Genomic DNA, 26,316 nt, shown 5'->3' with positions numbered 1-26,316 from the left:
CGACTTGGGTCTCACAGCAACATCCAGTGTTGAAGCATGCAATTTTCATGTATTCAAATGAAAGGAATCAAGTACAGTCAGTTGCTATGGGGGAAATAACCAGTTCTTTATTTCACTGCAGCTTATAATATTTCCAACAATTTTTGTTGAGTTGTCTTGAATAATTTAATTACCAAAGAAAATTTATGCTATGTTTAATTGCCTCTTGCATTTAGACTACAAAAATGGAAAATGAGTAATCCAGGATAAAAGAAATATATGAGCAATAAATTTAAGAACAAGTATTCTTGAAGTGCTATTGGTGCAACTGCATTCTCATTATCCAAGCTCTCTCCAGAGATCAGTTCTTGCCACTTTACAGCTCCTCCAGGCTCAATCTACTCCTTTCCCAACAGGCACAGTAGTGTATTGGTTAGCGTAACACTATTACAGCGCCAGCGACCCCGGTTCAATTCCCGCCGCTGTCTGTAAGGAGTTTGTACGTTCTTCCCGTGTTTGCGTGGGTTTCCTCCGGGTGCTCCAGTTTCCTCCCACATTCCAAAGACGTACAGGTTAGGAAGTTGTGGGCACGCTACGTTGGTGCCGGAAACGTGGCGACAATTGCGGGATGCCCCCCCCAGAACACTATGCAAAAAATGCATTTCACCGTGTTTTTCAATGTACATGTGACTAATAAAGATCTTATCTAAACACTTTCCAAATTGGTCAATGGGCAATGATTGGGATTTCAATATAACTTAACATGAATACAAGCACCACAACCAAGAAAATATACCCAATTTAGTTTCACAGTATTGTTTATCTTTGCCTCTGATTTTATATATTATCAACTTAAATCAGAAACAGTTACCACTCCTGTGAATTCTGACAGAGATCTAACAAGTTTATCACTTATCATTCAATCTTTAACAGCTCAATGACCACCCCACCGCCCCACCTAAAAAAACTCAATAATCACTCACCTCCACATAATCTCTGAAGAGGTAGCGCCTATATTTTTCTCTTAGTTCTTCATTAGAGATTAAGGGAAAAGCAAAGTCTTCAGGCGTTCGAAGCAAACAATCTTGCGCCATGCAGGATATGCCTAATGAGACAAAAAAACTAGTTTGTCAACCGTTACAACAAATTTGTCAACAGCTTAAAGGAGGATCTATTTTTCCAGAAAAGGTTATTAATTTTTGTAAACCAATCTTGCAAATCCCAGCCAGCTGCATTGCTCTCCACATAGTGAGTAATTCTTTCAAACAGAACATGTTGAGACGAGGTGCACAGCATCCTGCCTTTTGATGGAAAACAACTACGTCCCAAAACAAACACCACAAGAGACACCCATTTGACTCATGGCATTCGTGGCAGCTCTTTGGCGCATACACCATCAATCCTTGTCATGAAAATTATTGTAAACCCCTTCCAGCTCTCCACTCCTACTCTCAGCTGTCCACCCACCTGAAAGAACCAAACACATGCCAGGCACGTCCCAACAGGGAGACTTCAAATTCAGCCAGTTACTGCTCTGTTCAGACATCAGCAAAAGCTTGGAAGTTCCAGCCTTACTGGAAACCAGAGGAGGAGGTATTCTTGCCCTCCTTAGAGAATAAGTCCTATTAGTTGCAACACACACAATAAATGCCGGAGGAACTCAGCAGGTCAGGCAGCATCTATGGAGAAAAATAAGCAGTCGACGTTTCGGGTCAAGACCCTTCATCAGGACATATTAGTTGCAAACTAGCAATGTATTCTTTCTCTGAAATTTATACCAAACAAGGCAGTGCTGTTTTAAACAAGTTAATAGATTTCAGGCACTGAAATGGGGCTCAGCTTAGTGCTCCGTGGGTTTAAGTTATGGCTGACACTTAAGGTCAAGCATCAAGTAATTAATGGACACTGGGACAAGAGATCAGAACATACAACATCTCTGCCAGGAATCAGCATCAACAGGAGAAAAAAAAGGAGAGAAAAGCCAAGGAATTTACAAAAGTTTTTTTTTAAATTGCTTACCAATGGTCACCATCACATAGAATGCACAGAATGGAGGTTCTCATATATATGGGTAACAGCCCAAGAGTTATGAACTTCAGGAAATTTAGAGCAGGTATAAATTAGGACTCTGCCAAAAGAACTTAAATATGCTACAACAGTCAAAATAGATGATTTTTGAAGTTGGCAAGGCCAGCATTTATTGTCCATCAGAAGGTGATAGTGAGCCCCCTTCATGAATCACTGCACTCCTTACTGGTCAGTCAGGAATTCAAGGATTTTGCCCTAATATTGTTGTTCTATGATCATCACATTTTCATGGCAGGATGGTGCGACTTGAGAGGGGAAATTGCAAATGGTTTGTTCCCATCTACGCTTGTAAATAGTAAATATCTCAGACTTGGACACTGCTGTCAAAACAGCACTGGCAAAGAATCTGCAGTGCATTCTGCAGATGGCACTCAATAGGCAAAAGGCCTCATCCTGTGTTGCAACAAATCCATAAGCTGTAAATTTTGTGTCACTGGCACTCCTTACTTGAAATATTGGAAAGTCAGGACCAACTTTCAAGTCCCCACCCAAATGGGGGAACTGAATCAAACTAATGCCTTTCAGAATGCAATAGACAACGTAAAGCCAATGGGTCTAGACAACAAAAACACCGGTCTTATAACACATTTCATGGGTGCTTGTTAGACAGGATTAACTGTGCTGCTTCAGAGTAAATTTACATTTGAAGACTGCAAGTTTTTTTTCCTTTGTACTTGGTTGCTTTATGCTAGCTGAATGTTAACAGGCTTATTATCAAATATCTAAAGTCCAATATTCGATATATAACAAATACAAGAAGAACTAAACTAAGTCTTCTAAGAAACAGACATAATTTGCATTTGCAAATTGGTTTTGTGTTTACTGGATCACAGTATACACATCACAGGGTTTTACTTCAGCAGCTTTGCTTTACCTGTCCCACCAACATGTAGAAACAGTACATATTGGAAATAAACCGAATCATAATATTAGGCATGGAGTTGGAGGAGGGCTTTTGGATCTTTATTTAGATGCGTTCCTGTTATGCAAAAGGAATTTCATATAGTTTTCTAAAAAAAAAGCCTCAAACTTATTTTTTTCCAGGCATCAGATCTCAATACATACTTTCATTAACTTCAGTCTCAAAGATCTTAATTTTAAGATCAATTATTTCAGATAGTGACTGCAGTAAAAATAGTTCCTTCACTGTCTGAAAACAACTTCATCTCCAATTTAATGGCTTTCTTTACGAGTAAAAATACAGTAAATTTTCTTTGGGAATCATTCTGGATAATTGGAGCTCAAGAATTCAGGTCCTTTCAAGGACAACTCAACCAACTGTTTCAGCATAAACATTTCATCTCAGCTCTGGGATCCAAATGGAATCCAAAACCCATCAATATGACAAAAGGACTCATCCAGTTGCAACACCACAGACTGACAAGATGTCATTTACCTCAGCTCACCACCTGCAGCCATTTCTACACACCCCCAAAGTCAAATTTTAAATCCTAAAAGCTGGAATTGAAGACGCAACAGACAAAATAGCCTCATTCGGACCCATAACAATTCTGCGAATAATGGTGCACTCCACTTGGAAACATTGGGAAAGTGTAATTTATCTAACCCCAGGATGAGAAACTGAGTCAAAAAAAAATGGGCAGTGCAGGCCTGTTGGGCTAGAAGGCCTGGTTCTGTGCTGTATAAATAGTTTTATAAAGTTATTTTTTAAAAATAAGTATGTTGTAGCTAATTTAAAGATTATATTTTGACTTTTTAAGATCATTGCTACAGATAGGTAGAGATTTTAGATCATCCATTGTTAATATTAATGTATAATTTAAACAGGGCTACCACCTCTTTAAAAAGCCTGACCAGTGACAGATTTAATAAACATTACATGGTACCTTTTTAAGGATTGATTTGTGATGATAAAAAATACTTTCACTTTAAGCTAAGTTAAAGGCCAAAATAAGCAGCAGGGACTCTGACAATACTGACCACAGCCAGCAGCAACTGAGAACCAAGCACAGGATGACTGAGCCTTTCTCTTGCTTTAGAAAGGCTTTGTTTCCATTTAACATCTCATGCCCTGAAAGTAAAAACAAATTCAGATACTTGGAGAATCTCAGTTATGAACCAAGTCTCGCCATCACGCTGCCAAAAGGAATGCCTTAACCAGCTGGCTACGTAGCAGCGGTCGGATGAAGTTTCCAAAGACATATGGTCCTGCTAAATTTGAAAAGGCATTCTGGGCAGCAACCCATCCGAACGACAGACAGAAGAACGTTTGCAACATCTGAAATTTGCTGGCCAGCATCAGGAAGAATGACTGTCATGACTCTCGAGCAAGCAGATCAAGTCTTGACTCACCGACTCCAATGCCGTCTTTCACCAGCACTGTACTGTGCTGTTCCCAGCAACTGCGGCAGAACGGATGATGGCAGGGCAAGGACAACAAGTTCTCCTTCCGAACATTCTGCAGGCACACCCCACAGTGATGAGAAGAATGGATATATGTCTGGAAACAAATTAAATACACAAGCTGAGTTGACCAAAACTCTTCACCCTGATTGCCTTCCATATCGAAGCATCGCCAAGCTGGGCTGCAAGCACTTACATTTTTTGTGGTTTTTGGCTGAACTCTGGCTTCCACCAGAAGCTGAGTCGGGTTAGATTTATGCCTGAAAGAATGAAAGGATAAGGATAAAACTCAAATGGTGCCTATTTTACGTCTGCTATATAAAATATTTATGAGAGAAATTGGAATCTGAAGTTATTAAAGCAAACAGCGTTGATGTATTTGAGAACCAGGATGCATACATTGCAAACAGAAGATTATGTTAATAGTGTAACATGAAGTGGGGTGGAAGGATGCTCACAAACATCTGCATGGACCACTTGAGCTGAAATATAACTTGACAATAAAGTAACATTTCCACTGCAGTGTGAGCCTGCAGCTTACAAACGAGACAATTCGGGCTGTGGCTTCACCAAGAACAATCAAAGAACAATATCTAAGTTCTTGAATAATAGGTCCTCCCAACCTTGCCTACAAAAACTGAACAATTCCATTTAATGTGACATGCTCTAATAAAGGTTGAAACTCTCTGGTCCAACGTTCTGTGGTCCAATATCTCCCATGGTCCAGCATGTTTTGAATCTGTAGTGCAGATCTGTACTAATTAACTAATTCTAAGATCTAAAATTAACTAAGATCTGTACTAATATGTAGCTAATTAACCTACCAGTGCAATTTTTGCAATCTCAGCTGACAACGTTTCTGATCTAGGGAAACTTTGGGTAATGGACAGTTCTCAGAACCTTTTCTTAAAAAGAACATTTCTCCTGCTCAAATGATGATGATTGGGGGCAATTTCTGTGGTCTGGATTTTCTATGGTTTGGCACCAGTCAGGTCCCAAGGGTGCTGGACTAGTGAGTTTCAACCCATGTAGTTATTCACTGGACAGGGACGGCACTGTCAAGTCCAGTTATTAATTGGTCTTTCCTAATTAGTCGAGGAAGTGGTGTTAAACCACCTTCTTGAACCATTGCAGTCAGTAGGATGCAAGAACTAATGCAGTTTTGACCAAGGGGTATACTGAAGTGCTGGTTCCCTCACTACTGATGCCTACTTGGCACTCTTTTTGTTAAATAAAACCAAAACTCGTACAAGGCAACAGAATAATTTCCTACGGCCTCTGAGTTAGAATCATCAGTCTGTGACAAGCAGCACTATCAAGAATGCTGCCCTTAAAAAAACCAAATGCAGTTGGGAGACACAAAAATTAACCTTGTCCATGTGGATGCATTACCATTACAAGTAACAGTCCTCCTTGAAATCAAGGACAACTTCTCTAGTCCTGCCAGCTCAAATATTGAGCAGTTGAGCAGACAGCAGTACTGAGAAAGAGCAAGATCAAGGGGAGTTTATAGGCCATGTCTATGACAGCCACATGCCAGTCCAACACACTGTTTGCAGGAGAACCAGTATTCTCCACCTCCCTTTATTATCCCATATTTCCTTAAAACAAAAGGTGACAGTTCAGCCCATTAAATCTATGCCAGCACTCAATGCAATTGCATCAACTCCCCCCTCCCCATTACCTTGTAACCTGTTCTCTCTCACATACCATTAGCATTCCAGTGAGCTCCCAGCAGCAATCTACTGAAGAGAAACTTACATTAGCCCTTTGGGGCATGTCTTTGAGATTTGAGAGAAAACCAGAGCACCCCCAGGGGAGAACCCATGCAATCAAAGGGAGAACATGCGAACTCCACACAGACAGCAGAGGTCAGGTTCAAACCTTGGTCATTAGAGCTGCAATACAGCTGCACTACCTGCAGCATCTCTGTGCTATCCTTTGTTCTGCAATGTATTACTCCATTTATACTTGATTTACCCAATCTGGTTTTGTGCTCCATTAATGCACCTTCACCCTTCCCACTGTTTTTCCAAACTTTAAAAATTAAATAATTTATTTGCAAGAGATATTCTTGGTGGAGTAACAAGAGGGAGCTTGCAAAAGAGTCCCCAAAAGAGAGGGGTTTAGTCACTTACTACAGAGTCACCTGTAAATCAAAGTAAACTCACTACTGAAAAAGAGCATAATGTATTCCACAGCATTAACATACTGTACATATGACGTTACTTCAGAGATGAAGCATGAACAGATTGAAGTCAGGACGGTTGACTTTAAACTAGACATTTTTAGCGAACAAAACAAGGATTAAATAAAAAAGACAAAAAAAGAATCAGGTTACTATGCAAACATAACTCACTCTCGAGACAAAATATCAGAGCAAGGATCTTACCTTTCTGAAATATCAGAGGTCTTCCAATGGAAGTTAACTAAAATAAGCTTGGCTACAGATGGTTGTACCTAAAAATAAACAGAGAAGTAAATAACACCACAATACACTGAAGCTTCAAAGCAAACCTCCAGATCTTCCATGGCTACAATGGAAACCAGTTGAATGGACTCATTTGCCACCATCATATTTGAACATACTTCATTAAATATAACATCCAAATATGACTACCAGACATAGTTACCATTATCCCAAAAGCAAGAAAACACTTGCATTTAAATAGTTCTTTACAGATCAAACCAAATAGTCAATGAAGTACTTCTTGAATCACTGTCATTGTTGTAATGTGGTACAGACTGCTGCCAATTTTACTTATAGTAATATGATAATGGTCAGATAATCTTATTTCAGTGCAGTGTAATGACCTCTTAAATGAGAACTGCACAGTTTCCTTAACTTTTTGAAGATTTCCAAACGTACAGACATTTATTCATTGGCTTTAATAGACGCTGAAAGGAGCATCCATTAAAGCCAATTAATAAACATCCCTACAGAATCCAGGCTGATACAAAGAAAAGCTCAATTGGTTTTAAGAGTGCTGGGTGAACTACATACTTAGCAGCAGATTGCCAGTCCTTTTACGTAAACAAAATAATTTGACATCCAAATGCCATGATAACCCACAACAGAAGTTCTTGCTTTGCGGTAAAATGGTTGGATTTATAACTCCTGCAAGGACAGGCTACCAGAAGTCTTGGTCAGCAATCTGAAGTATGATTAAAGCCGGTAACTTGGTATGCAAAACACCAACATGTTGTACTCCCCAAGACAAGCATCCACTGCAAAACACGGACGTTATCAAACATTCTTTGTAACTGAATTATGAATTTAAAAAAAGCAATACTGTGTGTTTAAGGGAAACTAAGCCTGAAGGTACTTTTCACTCAGCATTTTTCACTTATTTCAAAGACCGAAGTGGAGAATGTGCAGGAACTCATTTTGCCCAAGGTTCACGCACTCCAAGGATGGAGACAGTTTGCAGAACTGATGCCTCAACATTTAAAGTAAAGACAAACAGCTACACACGAGTAAGTTTAATTTTCTACGTAATTAAAAAGAATGAGTGCAGTCTTCTCCATCTGGGCAGTACAGAAAATAACAAGCTTACAGCTGTAACCTGAAGTCTGGTTCTAACAAATCACTCAAGTCTAAATTAATCCTCCCCAACAGACTAAAAACCAGGACTGCTGCAAAATTAATTAAGAAAATAGAAACCAATCACTTCCACTTGCTGAGTAAATCACACCTGAGTGCTCTTTTACGCCATTCAACAGGCAAAGGACATGATCTTTGTTGCTTACCAAATCCAGAAAACATGCCAGGAACAAAAATCAGGATCTGTACACGACGAGTGTGCAGGGGCACACCAGAGGCAGTACCAGGCTCATTGAAAAATGAAGTGCCAACCTGGTCAAACCAGAACTACTGTGCTCAACAACAAAAACAGCATGCTGAGCAATCTCAACCAAAGTAGCAGATGAAAGTTTTGCAGAACTGACACATCTACCAATTTTCCTCAATGAATATTTGACTTACAAACTTTTGTTATAATGCCACTGACTCTGAGGACAGCAGGTCTTCAAGTAATGAACTATTTTTTGCTACAATGAACAGCAAAGTACACGATACGTTTTGCTCAGCTTCTTCAATCTACAAACTTTCATTTATGTTTTCCAGGACTGCATCCTTTTCATAAATCAATGAATGACTTCAGTTGCGATTGATGGAGGGGGGGGTTCCCAGGATATGCCCAATTTTATCAGATTGCTTGTTTTGGCATTCAGTGTTGGATGACCAAAGAAAAATTCCTCCAATAAATTTTGGGATGAAAGACCTCAAAGAAAGCCCAGACAGTATGGTGTGCAGCTAATAGAGCCACTGCCTCATAACACTGGAGACTTGGGTTCAATCCTGACCTCGGGTCCTGTGTGGAGTTTGCATGTTCTCTGTGATCCCAGTGTTCCAGTTTCCACCCACATCCCAAGGACATGCAGGTTAGTAGGTTAAATGGCGACTGTAAATTAACCCTAATGTGTAGTGAATGGTAGGACGAGGGGGGAGCTAATGAGAATAGGGGGAGAATAAATGAAAAATTAGATGTAATATTACTATAAATAGGTAAGCTGATGGTTGGCATGGACTCAGTGGGCTGAAGGACCTGTCTCCATGCTGTACGTCTCACTGATCCTATGACTAAAATCGAATCCTTAACTACCAACTGCATCTTTCTCTGCTGAAACTACACCAGTCTGTAACTTTGGTGCACATGACAGAGATAAATTTCGGTCCACATATCTGCACCATCAACAAAATTACTCATTTCCACCTGTGCCTCCACCCTACTTCAGCTCATCTGCAGCTGAAACCCTCATGTTACCAAACTTGACGATTCCAACATTCTCCTGGCTGTCTTCCCACTTAGGTTGATAGATGTTGGTACTGGTATATTTAAATATCCACAAATTACAGGAGAAAGAAAGGACTAGACCATGCAGTCCCTCAAGTCTTTCCTGCCATTTAATGAGGTCATGTCTCACCACTGACTGAACTCCATTTGCCCACTTTTGTCGCATATATTTAATTCCTTTGGTTAACAGAAATTTATTGATCTGTTTTAAAATGAATTATACCAGGATTAACTACCATCTGAAGAAGAGTTGCAAATTTCTACCGCACTTTGCATATATAAATGCTTCCTAACTACACAACAGAAATGCCTAACACTAATGGAGATGATGCTCCCAAGTTCTAGACTTGCCAAATGGCAGGAACAGTTTATCAAAACTAGCGAATTCCCCAAATCACATCACCCCTTAAACCTGTAAAGTTCCAGGAAAAACATTTTAATGTTTATCATCTCGAGGGAGGCCAAGCTGCAATGAGGTGAAGAGAGCACAGTTGAGAACTGGGACAGAATGAATGCTGTAAGTTTTTATTTCAATAATAAAATGAGAAGAGCCTGTAGAATAAAACGTAGGAAGGGATACACCAGGGACAGAAGTGGCTGAGTAACATTTACAATCAAGTCCCTGCAAAAGTCCAGAACAACTCCCAAACATGTGGCCTGCAAAAAGAAAGTGTGCTGCAAATGACTGAACTTCCTGATCGTGCTTTCAGAAGTCCGTCAGAATCTTGAGCTGCTTGATACTAAAGCATGCGATTTACCTCAAAGATATATTCTCTACTCTTGCAACATTCATTTCAATGTAATGACTAATTTTACAAATGAAAATAGGTTGTCAAGAAATCAAAAACCTGCAGATGCTGGAAATCTGATAAAAAGATGAGAAATGCTACATTTAACAGGTTTGGCAGCATTTAGGAGAAACAGAGAGAAGCAGAGTTAGTATTTCCAGATGATTAACATTCATTAGAATTGGTAGAGATTAAAAATGAAAAACTTTTCAGTTGCAGACAAAGGGGTGCAAGTGGAGAACAAAAACAGAGGAAGTCTCAGAAAAGCTGGGGGTAAAACGTTAAGTTCCTCTCCTTTTCCAAAGACCCTTTTAGATGAAGCAGTCACTTACTTGCAGTACTTTTACTTTAGTATACTATATTTCATACACACAATATGGTCTCCTAGACAATAATGAAACAGAACACTGATTGAAAAACTAGTTTGCACAACATCTCTGTTCAATCCGCAGTTCAATTCCAGCTACCAGTCGCTTTAATCCTCCATTCCTCTCCCATTCTGATCTGTCTTTTGCTTCCACCACTGTTCCAACATTCCCCGATGCAAGCTTCAGGAACAGCACTTTTCCCCCACTTGGCACATTCAGGAATGAACACTGAATCAGAATCAGGTTTATCATCACTGACTTGTACGTCATGAAATCTGTTGTTTTGCAGCAGCAGTACAGTTGAAGACATAAAAATGACTATAAACTATAAAATAAATTTCAAATAATCAGCCATTTTCCCTCCCCTCTGCTGATAATTCAGACTTCATTCATCTCTGATTTATACCTCCTTCAGACGTACCTATTTTATCCTCGTTTAGCTGGCAGGACCACCATCTCTCTATGTGGCATTCTCCTGGTTTCCACCCCCCTCACAAACCTTCCCTTTGTTTTCCTCACCTGTTTCCCCCTTGTTCTCAACTTAAATCTCATTTATTTCCTAAATTTACCCAGTTTTGATAAAAAGGCACTCAAACTGGAATGTAACACTCCTTCTGTCCCCACAGATGCTGCCTGACCTAGTGATATTTTCCAGCATCTTTTATTGTTTGGAAATCAACTCCACTCTTGATTAAACCAAGATCCCCACCTGGACACTGAACACTGATTGGATAACTACTTTGCACAATACCTCCATTCAATTCCAGTTACCTGTCACTGGAGTTCTCTGTTTCTCTCCCATTCTGACGAAAGGTCATCGACCTGAAAATGTAACTGTTTATCACTCCACTGATACTGCCCCACTATGCTTCCAGTATTTTATCCCTTATTTCAGATTTACAGCAGTCACAGTATTTGTTTTTGCATATTTATCAGGTCAAGCTGCACATGTATTTTAAGTAATAATAAAACATGAGAATGAGAAAGCAAAAATGAAGGAGCACGAGGAAAACAATTTACAAAGTACTACTTTTCAAACCTCTTACACTGTATTAAATTGTTTACAGTACAGAAGCCAGCAATTCAAGCTAACAAGTGGGAACAGTATCTTTACTTCACAAAAGGTTCCATCCACCTTTCTTCATCCTACAGTATCAACATATCCTTCTAATCCTTTCACCTTCCAATGTTAATCCCGATTCTTCTAAAACGCACTTATGCCAGTCATCTCAACTCCCTGGGCTGCCATTCCAATTGCATTCACTGTTATACATAGTTAGGTCCCATGGGAAACAAGAAGTGCTCAGGAAACTTGTGGTGTATTTTGCAGGTTAAACGTTAGCCAGTTCAAGTAGTATCATGGGATCATTTAGGTTCATTTAACTAAGCAGCCAGATAGCTTCACAGCCAAGTTTAATTCTGTGCCCAGGTCAATCTACAACAGCATTGCACTGAATAGCAAGTGGCTGATTTTCCTGCCGAACACACTGCAGATAATCATTGCTCCTTCTTCTGAGCTAACTCAGTGACACAAGAATTTCTGCTCAGTATTCCCACAGTGACCCCACATAACACATTTATCAAACGAGGCAGTGGTTTAGAAATAACTTTAAAATTGAACCCCTCCTCCACCTTCAGAGATTTATGTGACAGCTTGACAATAAACAGAATGTTTGCATGATTAATGTAATACAGAAACAAATGCTAAACAAGTACAGTTCACCAATGTCGTTCCTTTAGCTATTTTAATTTCTGCACTAAGATACTTTTGCTCCAGTGCCGACGTGTCGTCCCCCAGTGATCTAACCTCAACCCCTTTTTGTTTCGAAAGATCAATGATATGCTTCCCTTCAGCAATATGTGAACATTAACATGAAATATGACAGCACACAGGCTTTCACAACACTAACTCTCTCCTGCCCCACAGAATGCTTCTAATTGTTACATGCCAGTACTGGATCATCAGAAGCTTTCCCCCAGCTGAACACTCCCAAGACCAAAGCCATTATTTTTGGACGACACCATAAACTTTGTTCCTCAACCATCAAATCTATCCCCTCTCTGACCTCTGCCCGAATTTAAACCAGATGGTTTGTTACCCTGGAGCCATATTTGACCAGGAGCTGATCTGATATTCCCTCCATTACCAAGGCAACCTACTTCCAGCTCTATAATGCCACCCATCTCCATATCTGCCTCAGCTCTTCAGATGTTGAGCCTTCATCCCTGCCATTGTCACACGGACAGACACGGTAGTGTAGCGGGTAGTGTAACACTATTACAGCGCCAGCGACCCGGGTTCAATTCCAGCGACTGTCTTTAAGGAGTTTGTACATTCTCCCTGTGTCTGCGTGGGTTTCCTCCGGGTGCTCCAGTTTCCTCCCACATTCCAAAGATGTACAGGTTAGGAAGTTGTGGGCATGCTTTGTTGGCACCAGAAGTGTGGCGACACTTGCAGGCTGCTGCCAGAACACTCTACGCAAAAAGATGTATTTCACTGTGTGTTTCGATGTACATGTGACTAATAAAGAAATCTTATACCAGTCGAAAGCAGTCCTAGTCAGCACCCTCTGGTATTACTTGGTCAGATATGTGACCAGTGCTTCAGATTGACTAATGAGAACAGAAGCTGGCCATTTGGCGCATAACAGCATCTTCCACTGCACTGTCAACATTGCACAGGTTATACAGCACAGAAGCAGCCCTTTGGTTTACTACACCCATCAAGTTAATCCCATTTATCAGCATTTGATCCATAGCCTACGATGCCTTGGTGCTTCAAGTGCTCATCCATCCAGGACACGCCCACTTCTCGTTATTACCAGCAGGATGAAGGTACAGGAGCCTGAAGACCCACACTCAACAGCTTCTTCCCCTCTGCCATCAGATTCCTGAACTGTCCATGAACACTACCTCATTATTCCTTTCTTTTGCACTATTTCATAATTTAGAGTAATTTTTACATCTTTGTACTGCACTGCTGCCTCAAAACAACAAATTTCACATCATACAAGTCAGTGATAATAAACCTAATTCTGAGATGCTTCTTAAATGTTATGAGAGCACTTGGTTCCAGCACCAACTTTGGAAACGAGGTCCAAACATAATACCAACAAAAAGAAAACCAATCCAAGGAAATTTCCAGCCACCATGTCAGATGTCCCTCTTTTACAGAAGGAGCCCAGGAGACGTTGGAGCAGCGGGTCCCCTTCAGGTACGGTGAGGGTCTTTTAAAAGCTTGTGTGTTTTGCGGGCTTTTCTTTTACAGAAGGAGCCCGGGAGCTGTTGGACCTGCGGGTCCCCTTCAGGTACGGTGAGGGTCTTTTAAAAGCTTAATGTGGAGGGCAACTGAAGGGTTAAACAGTGTTGAGTGGTTGATTAGAGGGAGCAGTACTCGAGGTAATTGGCAGGGACAAATATAAGGAGGGGTATCTGAAGAGGAGCAACCAGTGTGTGAGTGGCTCAGGGTTAGGAATAGAGATCTGAGGCTTCAGCTCAAGAGGCTTCGGTGAGCAGCGGGTGAGGACGAGCTTGCCCCCAGAGAGGTAAGGCCAGTAAGTTCCTTTAATTTGAATAATTTAGGAATAGGTAGTGATGGCAGCAGTTAGGGCAGTCGTGTGCTCTGTATGCAGTATGTGGGAAGTCAGGGACAACACACTTGTCCCTGATTACCACACCTGTAAAAGGTGCATCCAGCTGTAGCTCTTGACTAACTGAGTTAGGGAACTGGAGCTGGATGAACTGTGGATCATTTGTGAGGCAGGGGTAGAAAGAGGCAGGGGTAGAAATAGACAGGAGTTTCAGGGAGATAGTCACCCCTAAAAGTCAGGAAAGAGGTAACTGGGTGACTGTCAGGAAAGGGAAGGGGTATAGACAGAGGTCAGAGCACCCCTGTGGCTGTTCCCATCAACAATAAGCACACTGTTTTGGATACTGCTGGTGGGGATGACCTACCAGGGACAAGTGGCAGTGGTCCCATCTCTGGCACTGAGACAGGACCCTCAGCTCTGAAAGGAAGGAGGCAAAAGCAGAGAGCAGTGGTGATAGGGTATTTGATAGTTAGGTGGACAGACAGGATGTTCTGTGGGAGAGATTGAGAATCCTGGATGGTCTGTTGCCTCCCTGGTGCCAGGATCCACAATGTCTCGGATTGAGTTCTTGATATTCTCAGGAGGGAGGTTGAGCAGCCAGATGTTGTGGTCCACGTAGGGACCAATGATGTGGATAGGAAAAGGGAGGAGGTCCTGCAAAGAGTTTAGAGAATTGGGTGCAAAGTTGAAGGAAAGGACCTCCAAGGTTGCAATCTCAGGATTGCTACCCATTGCCATGAGCTAGTGAGGCTAGAAATAGGAGGATTATGCAGCTAAACATGTGGCTAAGGAAATGGTGCAGGAGGGAGGGCTTCATGTTTCTAGACAATTGGGCTTCCTTCCAGGGAAGGTGGGACCTGTTCCGATGGGACAGTTTGCACCTGAACTGGAGGGGGACAAACGTTCTTGCAGGTAGGTTTGCTAGTGCTGCTCCAGGGGGTTTAAACTAGATTTGCAGGGGGAGGGGAACTAGTGTTAGAACAGATAGTGAGGTGGAGGAGGAAATAGGTCATGTGAGGACTGCAGGTATAGACAGAAATCAAAGGTTTGTATGTGCTAGAAATGTTCTCAGGTGCATCTATTTCAATGCAAAGAGTATTGTAGGTAAGGCAGATGAGCTTAGGGTGTGGGATTATGACATTATTGCTATTAGTGAGACTTAGATGCAGGAAGGGCAGGACTGGCAGCTTAATGTCCTGGAGTTCCATTCTTTCAGACATGATAGAGGGGGAGGGATGAAAGGGGGAGGAGTGGTGTTACTAGTCAAGGAAAGTATCACAGTTGTGCGGAGACAGGACAGCCTGGAGGGCTCGTCTACAGAGGCCATATGGGTGGAGCTGAAGAACAGGAAAGGTGTGGCCACACTAATAGGGTTGTATTGTAGACTGTCCAATGTCAGAATTGGAGGAACAAATCTGTAGTGAGATAGCAGACAGATGTAAGAAACAAAGTTGTGACAGTAGGGGATTTTAACTTTCCACATATTGACTGGGACTCCCACACTGTGAAAGGGCTGGATGGCTTGGAATTTGTCAAATGTGTTCAGGAGAGTTTTCTGAATCAATATATAGAGGTACCAACAAGAGAGAATGCAATACTTGATCTCCTATTAGGGAACCAGACAGGTCAGGTGACAGAAGTATGTGTAGGGGAGCATTTTGGGTCCAGTGACCACAATGTCATTAGTTTCAGGTTACTTATGGATAAGGACAGGTCTGGTCCTCGAGTTGAGGTTCTAAATTGGAGAAAGGCCAATTATGTGGAAATGGGAAAGGATCTAGGAAGAGTGGATTGGGATGAGTTGTTTTCTGGCAAGGATGTGCTCAGTAAGTGGAAGGCCTTCAAAGGTGAAATTTTGAGAATAGTTTGCATGTTCCTGCCAGGATTAAAGGCAAAGTTAAAAAGCATAGGGAATGTTGGTTTTCAAGGGATATTGGCAATCTGCTTAGAGGTGTATAGCAGGTACAGGCAACTAGGAACAAATGAGGTACTTGAAGAGTATAGAAAAAAGTAAGAAAATACAAATGGAAATCAGGAAGGCAAAAAGAAGACATGAGGTTGCTTTGGCAGATAATGTGAAGGTAAATCCAAAGGGTTTCTACAAGTATATGAAGAATAAAAGGATAGTAAGGGACAAAATTGGTCCCCTAGAAGATCAGAGTGGTTGTCGATGTGTGGAGCCTCAGGAGGTGGGGGACATCTTAAACAATTTTTTTGCATCAGTATTTATGCAGGAAACGGGCATAGTGGATATGGAAGGAAGGGAAACGAGCAATAGTCATGGAACATATAGAGATTAAAGAGGAGGAGGTGCTTGCTGCCTTACAGCAAATAAAGGTAGATAAATCCCCTGGGCCAGGTGAGATATTTCCTCAGGACATTGAGGGAGGCTAGTGTAGAAATTGCAGGGGCACTAGCAGATATATTTAAAATGTCCTTAGCCACGGGTGTGGTGCCAGAGGACTGGAGGGTAGCTCATGTTTTGTTTAAAAAAGGCTCTAAAAGTAAACCAGGTGATTACAGGCCAGTGAGCCTGACATCAGTAGTAGGTAAATTATTGGAAGGTGTTCTGAGAGATCGGATATACAAGTATCTGGACAACCAAGGGCTGATTAAGGATAGTCAGCATAGCTTTGTGCTTGGTAGATAGTGTTTAACGAATCTTGTAGAGTTTTTCGAGGAGGTTACCAAGAAAGTAGATGAAGGAAAGGCTGGATGTTGTCTACATAGACTTTAGTAAGGCCTTTGACAAGGTCCCATATGGGAGGTTAGTTCAGAAGGTTCAGACACTATCCATGGAGAGGTTGTAAACTGGATTCAAAATTGGCTGCATGGGAAAAGACAGTGGTAGTGGATGATTGTTTCTCAGACTGGAGGCCTGTGACTAGTGGTGTGCCTCGGGGATCTGTGCTGGGGCCATTGTCTATATCAATGATGTAGTAAATTGGATCAGCACGTTTACTGATGACACTAAGATTGGAGGTGTTGTGGACAGCAAGGAAGGCTTCAAAGCTTGCAGAGGGATCAGAACCAAATGGAAGAATGGACCAGAACATGGCAGATGGAATTTAATGCAGACAAGTGAGGTGTTGCATTTTGGAAGGACAAATCAAGGTAGGACATACACAGTAAATGGTAGGGCACTGAGGAGTGCAGAGGAACAAAGGGATCTGGGAGTTCAGATACATAATTCCCTGAAAGTGGCATCGCAGGTAGGGTTGTAAAAGGCTTTTGGCATCCTGGCATTCATAAATCAAAGTATTGAGTACAGGAGTTGATGTTATGGTGAGGTTGTACAAGACATTGAGGCCAAATTTGGAGTGTTGTGTGCCATTCTGGTCACCTAACTATAGGAAGGATATCAGTAAGATTGAGAGTGCAGAGGAGATTTACTAGAATGTTGCTGGGTCTTCAGGAGTTGAGTTACAGGGAAAGATTGAACGGGTTAGGACTTTATTCTTTGGCGTGCAGAAGAATGAGGGGAGATTTGATAGAGGCTTACAAAATTGAGGGGTATAGACAGTTAATGCGAATAGGCTCTTTCCACCTAGATTAGGAGAGATAAGTGCGAGAGGACATGGCTTTAGGGTGAAAGGGGGAACATTAGGGGGAACTTCACTCAGTGGTGGGAGTATGGAACAGGCTGCCATCTGATGTAGTAAATGTGGGCTCACTGTTGAGTTAAGAATAAATTGGATAGATAATGGACGAGAGAGGTCTGGAGGGTTATGGACTGGGTGCAGGTAAATGGGACTAGCAGAATGTTTCGGCACAGACTAGCAGGGCCAAATGGCCTGTTTTTCTGTGCTGTAGTGTTCTATGGTTCTACATCACACCCAGTTATCTCCTTGGCCTTCTAGTTTACATAGTTCTGCACTAAGCTATCAAGGCAGTGAAGGACAATTACAAATTCACATTTGATATCTGTCTGGGTATTTACATTGAGCTGCAATGTCCAATAAATCCACTTCATTCATATGTCTACCTCTCTCTCTATTACCTTTGTGTTAGACTGTCAAATGACAATGTTATTGCAATTAGCAAAACAGAAACAAATGGCCTTTTACTTTAAGAATGGATTTTCTTGCCACAAAATGTTATACAATGTCAACAACAAATTGATTTCTAACTAGTCATCAGCTATTTTGCTCTGGCATTTGAAATGTTGCCTCAAAGTGCATCAAATTTTGTACGGAGTAATAAAGTAGGTCTTTTGCTGAAGCACCTCATAATCCAGCCCTTAGAATATGCATAAAGGTGTCACATAACAGCACCCCTGACAATTTGCCAGTCCTGTAGAAAAGCGCAATGCTAACCACTGACAACACACTGCTCTCAACCTCCATTGCAATCACCTTGGTGGGAGGATTAGGGGAACAGAAATCTCAGGATTATACCAAGGTCTGAAGTGAATGTAGAATATTGAGTCACATGTTCAAGGAACCCCAAACTCAAATACAAAATCAGTTAAAATATCTTTCTCCAAATCAACCACCTGCCTCACCCAATGAACACAGCCCTGGCCTGCTAAGTGTCCAGAGAGATTACAACTTCCTTTCTTAAGTCAATGACAAGTGGAGACTTTGCTGCTGAATATGACAAACGGTTGAAGACGAGGGGTACAATCACTTGAACTTGCAGCAGATTTGATCCTTCCAAGCATCATGACAGAAATGAATACAATATTTTAGCTGAGGAACTATAATTTCCTTACTTTACATTAAGCCACATATCTCTACATCCAATCACTTGAATGCTTTGTGTATGCACACCCTCAGGTTGATTTCTTCCCACTATTTTCAAAGTTGTACAATTCTATTATTGCCTCTCTATACTCTTCCCACAAGAATGCAATAATTAACACTTCCCACTATTACATTTCTTCATGTACTTATGTTTTACCAGTCTATTTATATTCCCTTGACATGCATTTCTGTTCTCAATATTGACAGTATTTCCAAGTTCTCAAAACTCTCACTGGTGCTTGTACTTTGAAACAGCTGGCACATGCTCAGTTTGAATTTCACCATGATCAAATCAGGGAGAGAAGATCTCCTCTGCAGAGGTGAATGGCAGCATGTGACTTGATGTGTTAACAAGGAAAGCTGTAGTCAATGGGAATCAAGTGCAAAGTGCTCCTATGGCTGGAATCAGACCTAGCACAAAGGGAGTAGCAGTTCTTGAAAGTTTATCACCTCAGCCCCAGAACACCGATATTCCTTCTACCCAAAAGGTCAGAAGTGGGAATGCTTGCTGATGAATGTAGTGTTAGTCATAATTCATCAGCTCTCAGCCCATAAATGCCTAAGGGCATGCCAACACAGTAGTTAAGTTACTGGACAATCAGTTTCTGGACCACTGATCCAGAAACACAAGTTTGAACTCCACCATGGCAGATGGAGGAATTTAAATGCGAATAACTAAATAAATCTGGAATTTCAAAAAGCTAAACTCAGCAATGATAACCACAAAACTACCAGATTGTCATAAAAGCCTATCTGGTTCACAAATGTCTCCAAAAAAAAAAGCAATTTCCAATCCTCACATGATCAACTGAAAAATCAAATCAAATCAAACTGGAGATGCTGGAAATCCAAAAATATCAGAATTGTTCTGCAAGTCAGGCAGCAAATGTGGAATCAGAAACAGATTTAACGTTTCAGGTCTAAGACTGCTCGTCAGGACAGAGAGAAAACAAGCCTGAAAGGTGGGGAGGGGGAGAGAATGGGTAGAACAAAGGGAATATCTCTGATTGGATGAGACCAAATGAGTTAATGTGGGAGTCAGAATGAGATTATGCCTCTGGTGTCTGTTGCTCAACTGCAGGGTTGTGGGACATTCCCAGCCGGCCAGACTATACAAGTGGAGAGACAAAATCACAGGGATGACTGGCAGAAATGGCCAGTCCTGAAAGACTTGCTTAAGGTTTACCTAAAGCTGAAGAATTCAATATCAATTCTGGAAGGCTGCAGTGTGCCAAGACTGCAGACAGGTTGTTGTTCCTCAAGCTTGCATTGGGCCTCACTGTAACAGAATACGAGGCCGCAGACAGATGGCTCACAGTGGGAGTGGGAAGGAAAATACATGGTGCAGCCTACTTGTCACTCCAGACCCACCAATGTGGTCGACTCCGAACTCCGTTTAAGTTTGACTGATGTGGCCAGCATTATTTGCATGACACATGCCAGGCTCCAACAAGCGAAACATTCTCCCAACATCATTAATCAGAAACCTGATTGGACCAGTCACAAACACTGCCGTTACAGAAGAAGATCAAGGGTTGGGTATCCTGTGGTAAGTGACTCATTGTCCAGTTCACCAAAGCTATTAAAAGGTGCAAGTCAAGGGTGTGATGAAATATCCCAGCAACTCCAATTCTCATTCAGTTGAAACAGTCTGGAAAAAGTGCTGTTTACCATGAAAACCTATCCTCCACCCTTATACTTAAAAAGAATTCCATCAAGATGAAAACAAACTATGTTTGAGAAAGTGATGTAATGCTAATTTGTGTTGACAAAACTCCTGCTGCTCCCTCTTGGATTTATGAAAGAAAAACAATGTTTAACAAATCTGTTAGTTTCAAATGATCTTCAATAAAGTACCACCCAAAAGGTTATGAAAAAAAATTAAGCACGTGGGATTGGGCGTAATACACCAAAATGGAATGACGATTTGTCAATGAGCACAGGTCACTTTCAGCTGTACTGTGACTAATGGAGCACTGCCGGGATCAGTGCTGGGGTCCCAGCTGTTTACGATTTACCTCAAAAGATCTGAACAGGACAAAGCATAATAAGTCGAAGTTTGCTGATGATACAAAGCTGGGTGGTAATGTGAGACGAGTGGAGTGCAGGGAGGTTTCATGGAAATAAAGGCAGGTCATGTGAATGGGTGAAGACATGACAAATGAATATAATGCAGAAAAAAGTGAGGTTACACACACAAGACGCTGGAGGAACTCTGGTCAGGCAGCATCTATGGAGGGAAATAAACAGTCGACTTTTCAGGTCGAGGCCCTTCTGATGACCCGAAATGTCGACTGTTTATTTCCCTCCATAGGTGCTGCCTGACCTGCTGAGTTCCTCCAGCACGTTGTGTGCATTGCTCGAGATTCCAGCATCTGCAGAATCTCATGTCTCAAAAATGTGAGGTTACCCCTCTTCTTGATAAAACAGAAAGGACATGTATTTTATAAACAGTGGCAGATTGAAAAGTGGTGGTACCCAGGAGGGACTTCATGTTCTTACATATGTATCACAGAAAGTTAACATGCCAGTACAGCAAACAATTTGGAAAGCAAATGGTAAATCAGATCGTAATTGCAAGAGGATTTGAGCACAAGAGTAAAGGCATTTTACTGGGATTGTGCAATCTCCCTACCAAAAGAATACATTTACAACAGACAAGAGTACCACAAAGGTTCATCAGATTGATTCTTAGGATGGTTGGTGGGGTGGGGGAGGAATTGTCCTCTGGGGAGAGACTATGCAGTCTAGGTCAAAACTTTCCAGAGTTTTGAAGGATGGGGGATCACATATCAACACTGACAAAGTTCTTACAGGGCTTGACAAAGTAGATGCAGAAATAATGTTTTCCTTGGCTTGGGTGTCCAGAATGAGGGGTCATTGTCTCAAAATATGCGCTCCACCATCCAGGACTGAGGTGAGGCAAAATATCTTCACTCAGAGGTAAGTGAATCCTTGGAATTTTCTGCACAAGGTGACTGTGGAAGTCAAGGTTCTAAGTATACTGAAGACAGGGATCACTAGATTTTTGGATACAAGGGAAGCAGGAATATGTTAGACAGGAATGGGCACCAAGGTAAAAGATCAGCTCAGATCATATTGAATGGTGGAGCAGGTGCAAGGTGCTGAAGTGCCTACCGATGCTGCTTATGTTCTCTGTCTGAGTAAAGGCCAATGAATACTTAATGGGAAACACAACTAATCTTAACAGCTGCAGAGCAGGAGAAAGCTATTTAAAGCACTGGAGGTTGAATTGGTTGAAACCACATTTGGTTGAATTTATAGAAAATGCTGGGAATAACGTCAGCTAGCATCTGAACAGTAAAATACAAAATTAACATTTGCTATTTGGCAAAATTAAAAGAAAACACAAAATGCAATCCCCAGACACTGCTGGAAAACAGGTCTTGATTTGACCTATTCAATCATCAAAGACCAGCCACTGGCCAATGATCTCACCTCAAAGTAATAAACATCCATCTATCTTAACAGAATAGTGATAAATCAGCAATCCAAATTGAATTCATGCCCTCAGTTTGGAAAAGTGGAACTGATATCAAAGATAATCATTGACAGTAACAATGAAACTAACAATTGCATTAAAAGCCCAGTGGGTTCAGGAACATCCCTTGGGGAAGGAATTCTGCCATTCCGACATGGTCTGTGCTGTATGTTACTCCAGACCCAACATGGTTGACTCTTAACAGCATCCTCAGTTCAGGTATAATTCAGGATGAACAATCATGCCAGCACTGCAAGTGATGTTCACATCCCACAAAAGAACAAATAAAAACCCTGAAGAAGAATATGGGCCAAACGCAGGCAAATGGAACTTGTTTAGATGGGAATCTTGGCCACCATGGACCAGTAGGGCCAAAGGGCCTGTTTCTGCACTGTATGACTTGAAACACAGAAATTGGGAAGCAACAGGGAATAGTATAGGTTGAAACTCTCTAACCCAGCACCCTTGGGACCTGACTCGTGCTGGGTCACAGAAAATCAAGACCACAGAAATTACCCCTGATTATCTTCCTCCGAACAGAACCATTCTTTAAGTGCAGACACTGCTAAGTTACTGAAGTTGCTGTCCATAACCTGAAGTTGCCCCAAATTGGAAACACACTCTGCTGAGATCTCAAAAGTTGGTAAACTGGTTTATTATTGTCAAAGTGGCACACTGAGGTACAGCGAAAAGCTTTGTTTTGCATGCAGATCATTACAACTGTGCACCGAGGCACTAGAAGGTAAAACAATAACAGAATGCAGAATAAAGTGTTACAGTTAGAGAGAAAATACAGTGCAAGTAGACAATAAGGTGCAAGGCCATAACGGAGTACATTCTGAGGTCAACAGTCCATCTTATCGTACTAGGGGACTGTTCAATAGTCTTGTAACAGCAGGATAGAAGCTGTCCTTGGGCCTGGTGGTCCTTGCTTGCAGGCTTTTGTATCTTCTGCCCAATGGAAGAAGGGAGAAGAGAGAATGTCCGTTGCAATGATAGGTTAATTAGCTACAAATTAGTACCGATCTTAGTTACGCAGAGTTTAATCCAGCAAGTGTGAAGTGTTGCACTTTGGGAGGTTAAATGTAAGGGAAAAGCATACAGTTCATGGCAGGACCTTTAACAGCATTGATGCACAAGGGAGATCTTGGGGTCCAAGTCTATACCTCCCTGAAAGTGCCAATGCAAGTAGATGGAGTGGTAAAGAAGTATGGCATGCTTGCCTTCATCAATATGGGTATAGAGTATGAGTCAGGAAGTCATGTTGCAGTTATATAAAACTTTGGTTAGGCCGCACTTGGAGTATTGCGTGCAGTTCTGGTTGCCCCATTACAGAAGGACGTGGAGGATTTGGAGAGGGTGCAGAAGAGATTTACCAGATTGTTGACTGGATTAGATGATATTAGCTTTAAGGAGAAGATGGACAAACTTGGATTGTTTTCTCTGGAGTATCTGAGGCTGAGGGGAGACCTGATTTTATAAAATTATGAGTGGCATAGATAGGGTAGACAGAATTCTTTCTCCTCCAGGGTAGAAATGTCAAATACTAGAGGGCATAGCTTTAAGGAGAGAGGGGGATAAGTTTAAAAGTGATGTGCAGGGCAAGTTTTTTTTGTTTACACAGAGAGTGGTAGGTGGCTGGAACGCAATGCCAGGGGTGGCAGAGAAAGCAGAAACGAGGCTTTTAGACAGGTTCATGAATATGCAGGAAATTGAGGGATATGGATCATGTGCAGGCAGAAGGGATTAGTTTAATTTGGTATCATGCTCGTCACAGACATCGTGGGCCAAAGGGCCTGTTCTTGTGCTGTTCTGTTTTAAGTTCCAGAATTAGTTAATTGATACAGATCTGTACCACAGATTCAAAACATACCAGACCACAGAACGCCAGACTAGAGTTTCAATTTGTACTGTGCATTAGAAAACAACTGTGACATCATACCTCAGCCATGCCAACCATGATGCCCATCTACTCTAATCCCATTTACCCACATTAGACCCATATCCCTCTCCAATTGCCTTTTAAACATCATAATAGTATCTGCCTCCACTACATTAGGTTACTGTACCAAAATCATAGAACTTGACTTTTCCCCATTTCTATTTCTCGGCCCCCTCCCCCAACACAACTACAGGGGGCATTCAAATAAATTAGTAATTACATTTGCCTGCTCCTACATACTAAATTATTAACACTTCCAGAATGTTTCTAAAAGCATTCAAGATATGTCTATTTAAAATATTTTAACTAAAAGCAAGAATAAAGCTAACATAAATACCATAAGGGTATAAACAGCAGTTCACAAAATTCCCATTGGAAGAGGTTTTTGACCAGTGGTACTGAAGTTATGAGTCATACCCTACCGATCACAATTTACCAATATCCTTGATACTCTACCTGCTGACAACAAGCCCAGACACACCAGTCTGAATACCTGGATTGTCCAACTTCACAAATTTTGCAGCATCATGCTATCAAATTCGTGATCTGCCAACTCAACAGGTCACGTTAGTCCAGGAACCAACGGGAAAGAAGTGGATTTATAACGCAAGAAAGAAAAATCACCAGGCTTTGGGGAAAGATTAGGCTACTGGAACTTACTGGGTAGCTCTTTCAAAGCCCTTGCACAAATGGCCTCATCTTGTCATGTATGATTTCAAATCATTGTAAAATGTCCACTTAAGAAATAAGGTGAAAGCACAAGTGGATAAAGATCTGCCAACAAATTGTCACTGCGAAGTGTGTTGACAGCACAGCAAGTGAAAGCAAGAATCTACCTGACAAACTGCCTGTTATCAACTCAGTGCACACACATTTCAGTCGTTGCTACCCAAGGACTGTGCCGTTGTGAAAAGTAACAAATGGAAAAACATTTAAAAAGGCTGAAAACCCATCTGGTAATTGGTTTGCAATCAGAGATCTGATAGTGGACCCCTGATATTTCAAGATAATCAAACCTGGATTTTTTTGTCACAAGTATGTATTAAATCTCTTCCAAAGCCTTACCTTTAGAGTATCTGCCATTGAGTCAACTTGTTCATTTAGTACATTCTCTGACTCCTTGTACGACAAACACGTGAATTGATATTCTTCTGGATCAAAGGCGTCCGCACCCTGCTGTTCCACATCGCTCGCTACCCCATCGTAATAGTCACGCATGTCCCCCTGATCTTCTTCCTCCTCCTCAGAGTCTCCATTATAGTCATCATTACTATCAGAGCTCTGGCTATTCATATCCACCGACATGGTCAAGACTGCTGGAATTTACCACAAATTTTATGATACCCAAAAGCAAAACGCTGTATTTACAAAGTGTCCCTGCTTTCTTCCACTCTTCATCTGTTTTTTGATTAACTGGAAAAAAAGAGAAACAAACTGTCAATAGTATAAAAGGTGAGGTACCCACAATTAAATATTTATTCCTACTTTACCTCCTGTCCTGAAAACATGAATTGTACTGAGGCACAATTCCACTAGTCCCATTTATAATCTACACCAACACATCATCCAAAAATGAAATAAAACTTGCAAACTCAGTTTAATACCTTCCCCATGCCCAGCAAGTTATTCAGTACACTGGCAGCTGGCAAAATCCATGCACAATATTTATTCTGGAAAAATACAAGTCTAAACTTAATTGAGATTTTTACTTGACTTCAAGCCTGAGAGTGAGAAAGACATGAGTTGAAGGCCAGTGTTATAGTGAGGAAAAAAATCTTGTTCAACTTGTTTCGCAATACTGAGATAATGCTGCACAATCAAAATCTGTGTCTCCCTGCTCACGTGGATATAAAGGATTACAGACCGGCTCCAGGTTACGAACACCTGACTTATGGACACTCCCTACACACGAACGAGCTCCTACATTATCAAATTCAAAAGTCCAATGTACAGACATTCATTCTTCTGAACAGCAAAACTAGTTTCCTCTCTCCCTCTCCACTTTTAGTAATTGTTCTTTCTTATCAGATTTATGTGCTTTTGATACCATTTATTCCAACTGTGAAGGTATGGTTACCATATCAAATAATATCA

The 26,316-nt window shown here is 41.3% G+C and overlaps 1 protein-coding gene across 3 annotated transcripts in view; it reads right to left on the bottom strand.

The window, feature by feature from the left end:
- The window catches only part of arih2 (ariadne homolog 2 (Drosophila)), a 68,671-nt gene that overhangs the window by 28,919 nt on the left and 13,436 nt on the right, over positions 1 to 26,316 (bottom strand). For all 3 annotated transcript variants that reach the window (XM_052018244.1, XM_052018242.1, XM_052018245.1), the window contains 5 exons: positions 25,288 to 25,635; positions 6,824 to 6,891; positions 4,628 to 4,691; positions 4,381 to 4,528; positions 963 to 1,084 (listed from right to left, as the gene is read on the bottom strand). In XM_052018244.1, coding sequence (XP_051874204.1) covers positions 963 to 1,084; positions 4,381 to 4,528; positions 4,628 to 4,691; positions 6,824 to 6,891; positions 25,288 to 25,527 — 642 coding nt within the window. In that variant the 5' untranslated portion in view covers positions 25,528 to 25,635. The remainder of the gene's footprint in view (positions 1 to 962; positions 1,085 to 4,380; positions 4,529 to 4,627; positions 4,692 to 6,823; positions 6,892 to 25,287; positions 25,636 to 26,316) is intronic.

Source organism: Pristis pectinata, chromosome 6 (assembly GCF_009764475.1).
Source record: "Pristis pectinata isolate sPriPec2 chromosome 6, sPriPec2.1.pri, whole genome shotgun sequence".
Lineage (NCBI taxonomy): Eukaryota > Metazoa > Chordata > Chondrichthyes > Rhinopristiformes > Pristidae > Pristis > Pristis pectinata.
The sequence above is the reverse complement of the archived record's forward strand: the minus strand, read 5'-3'. Positions and strand labels throughout refer to the sequence as shown.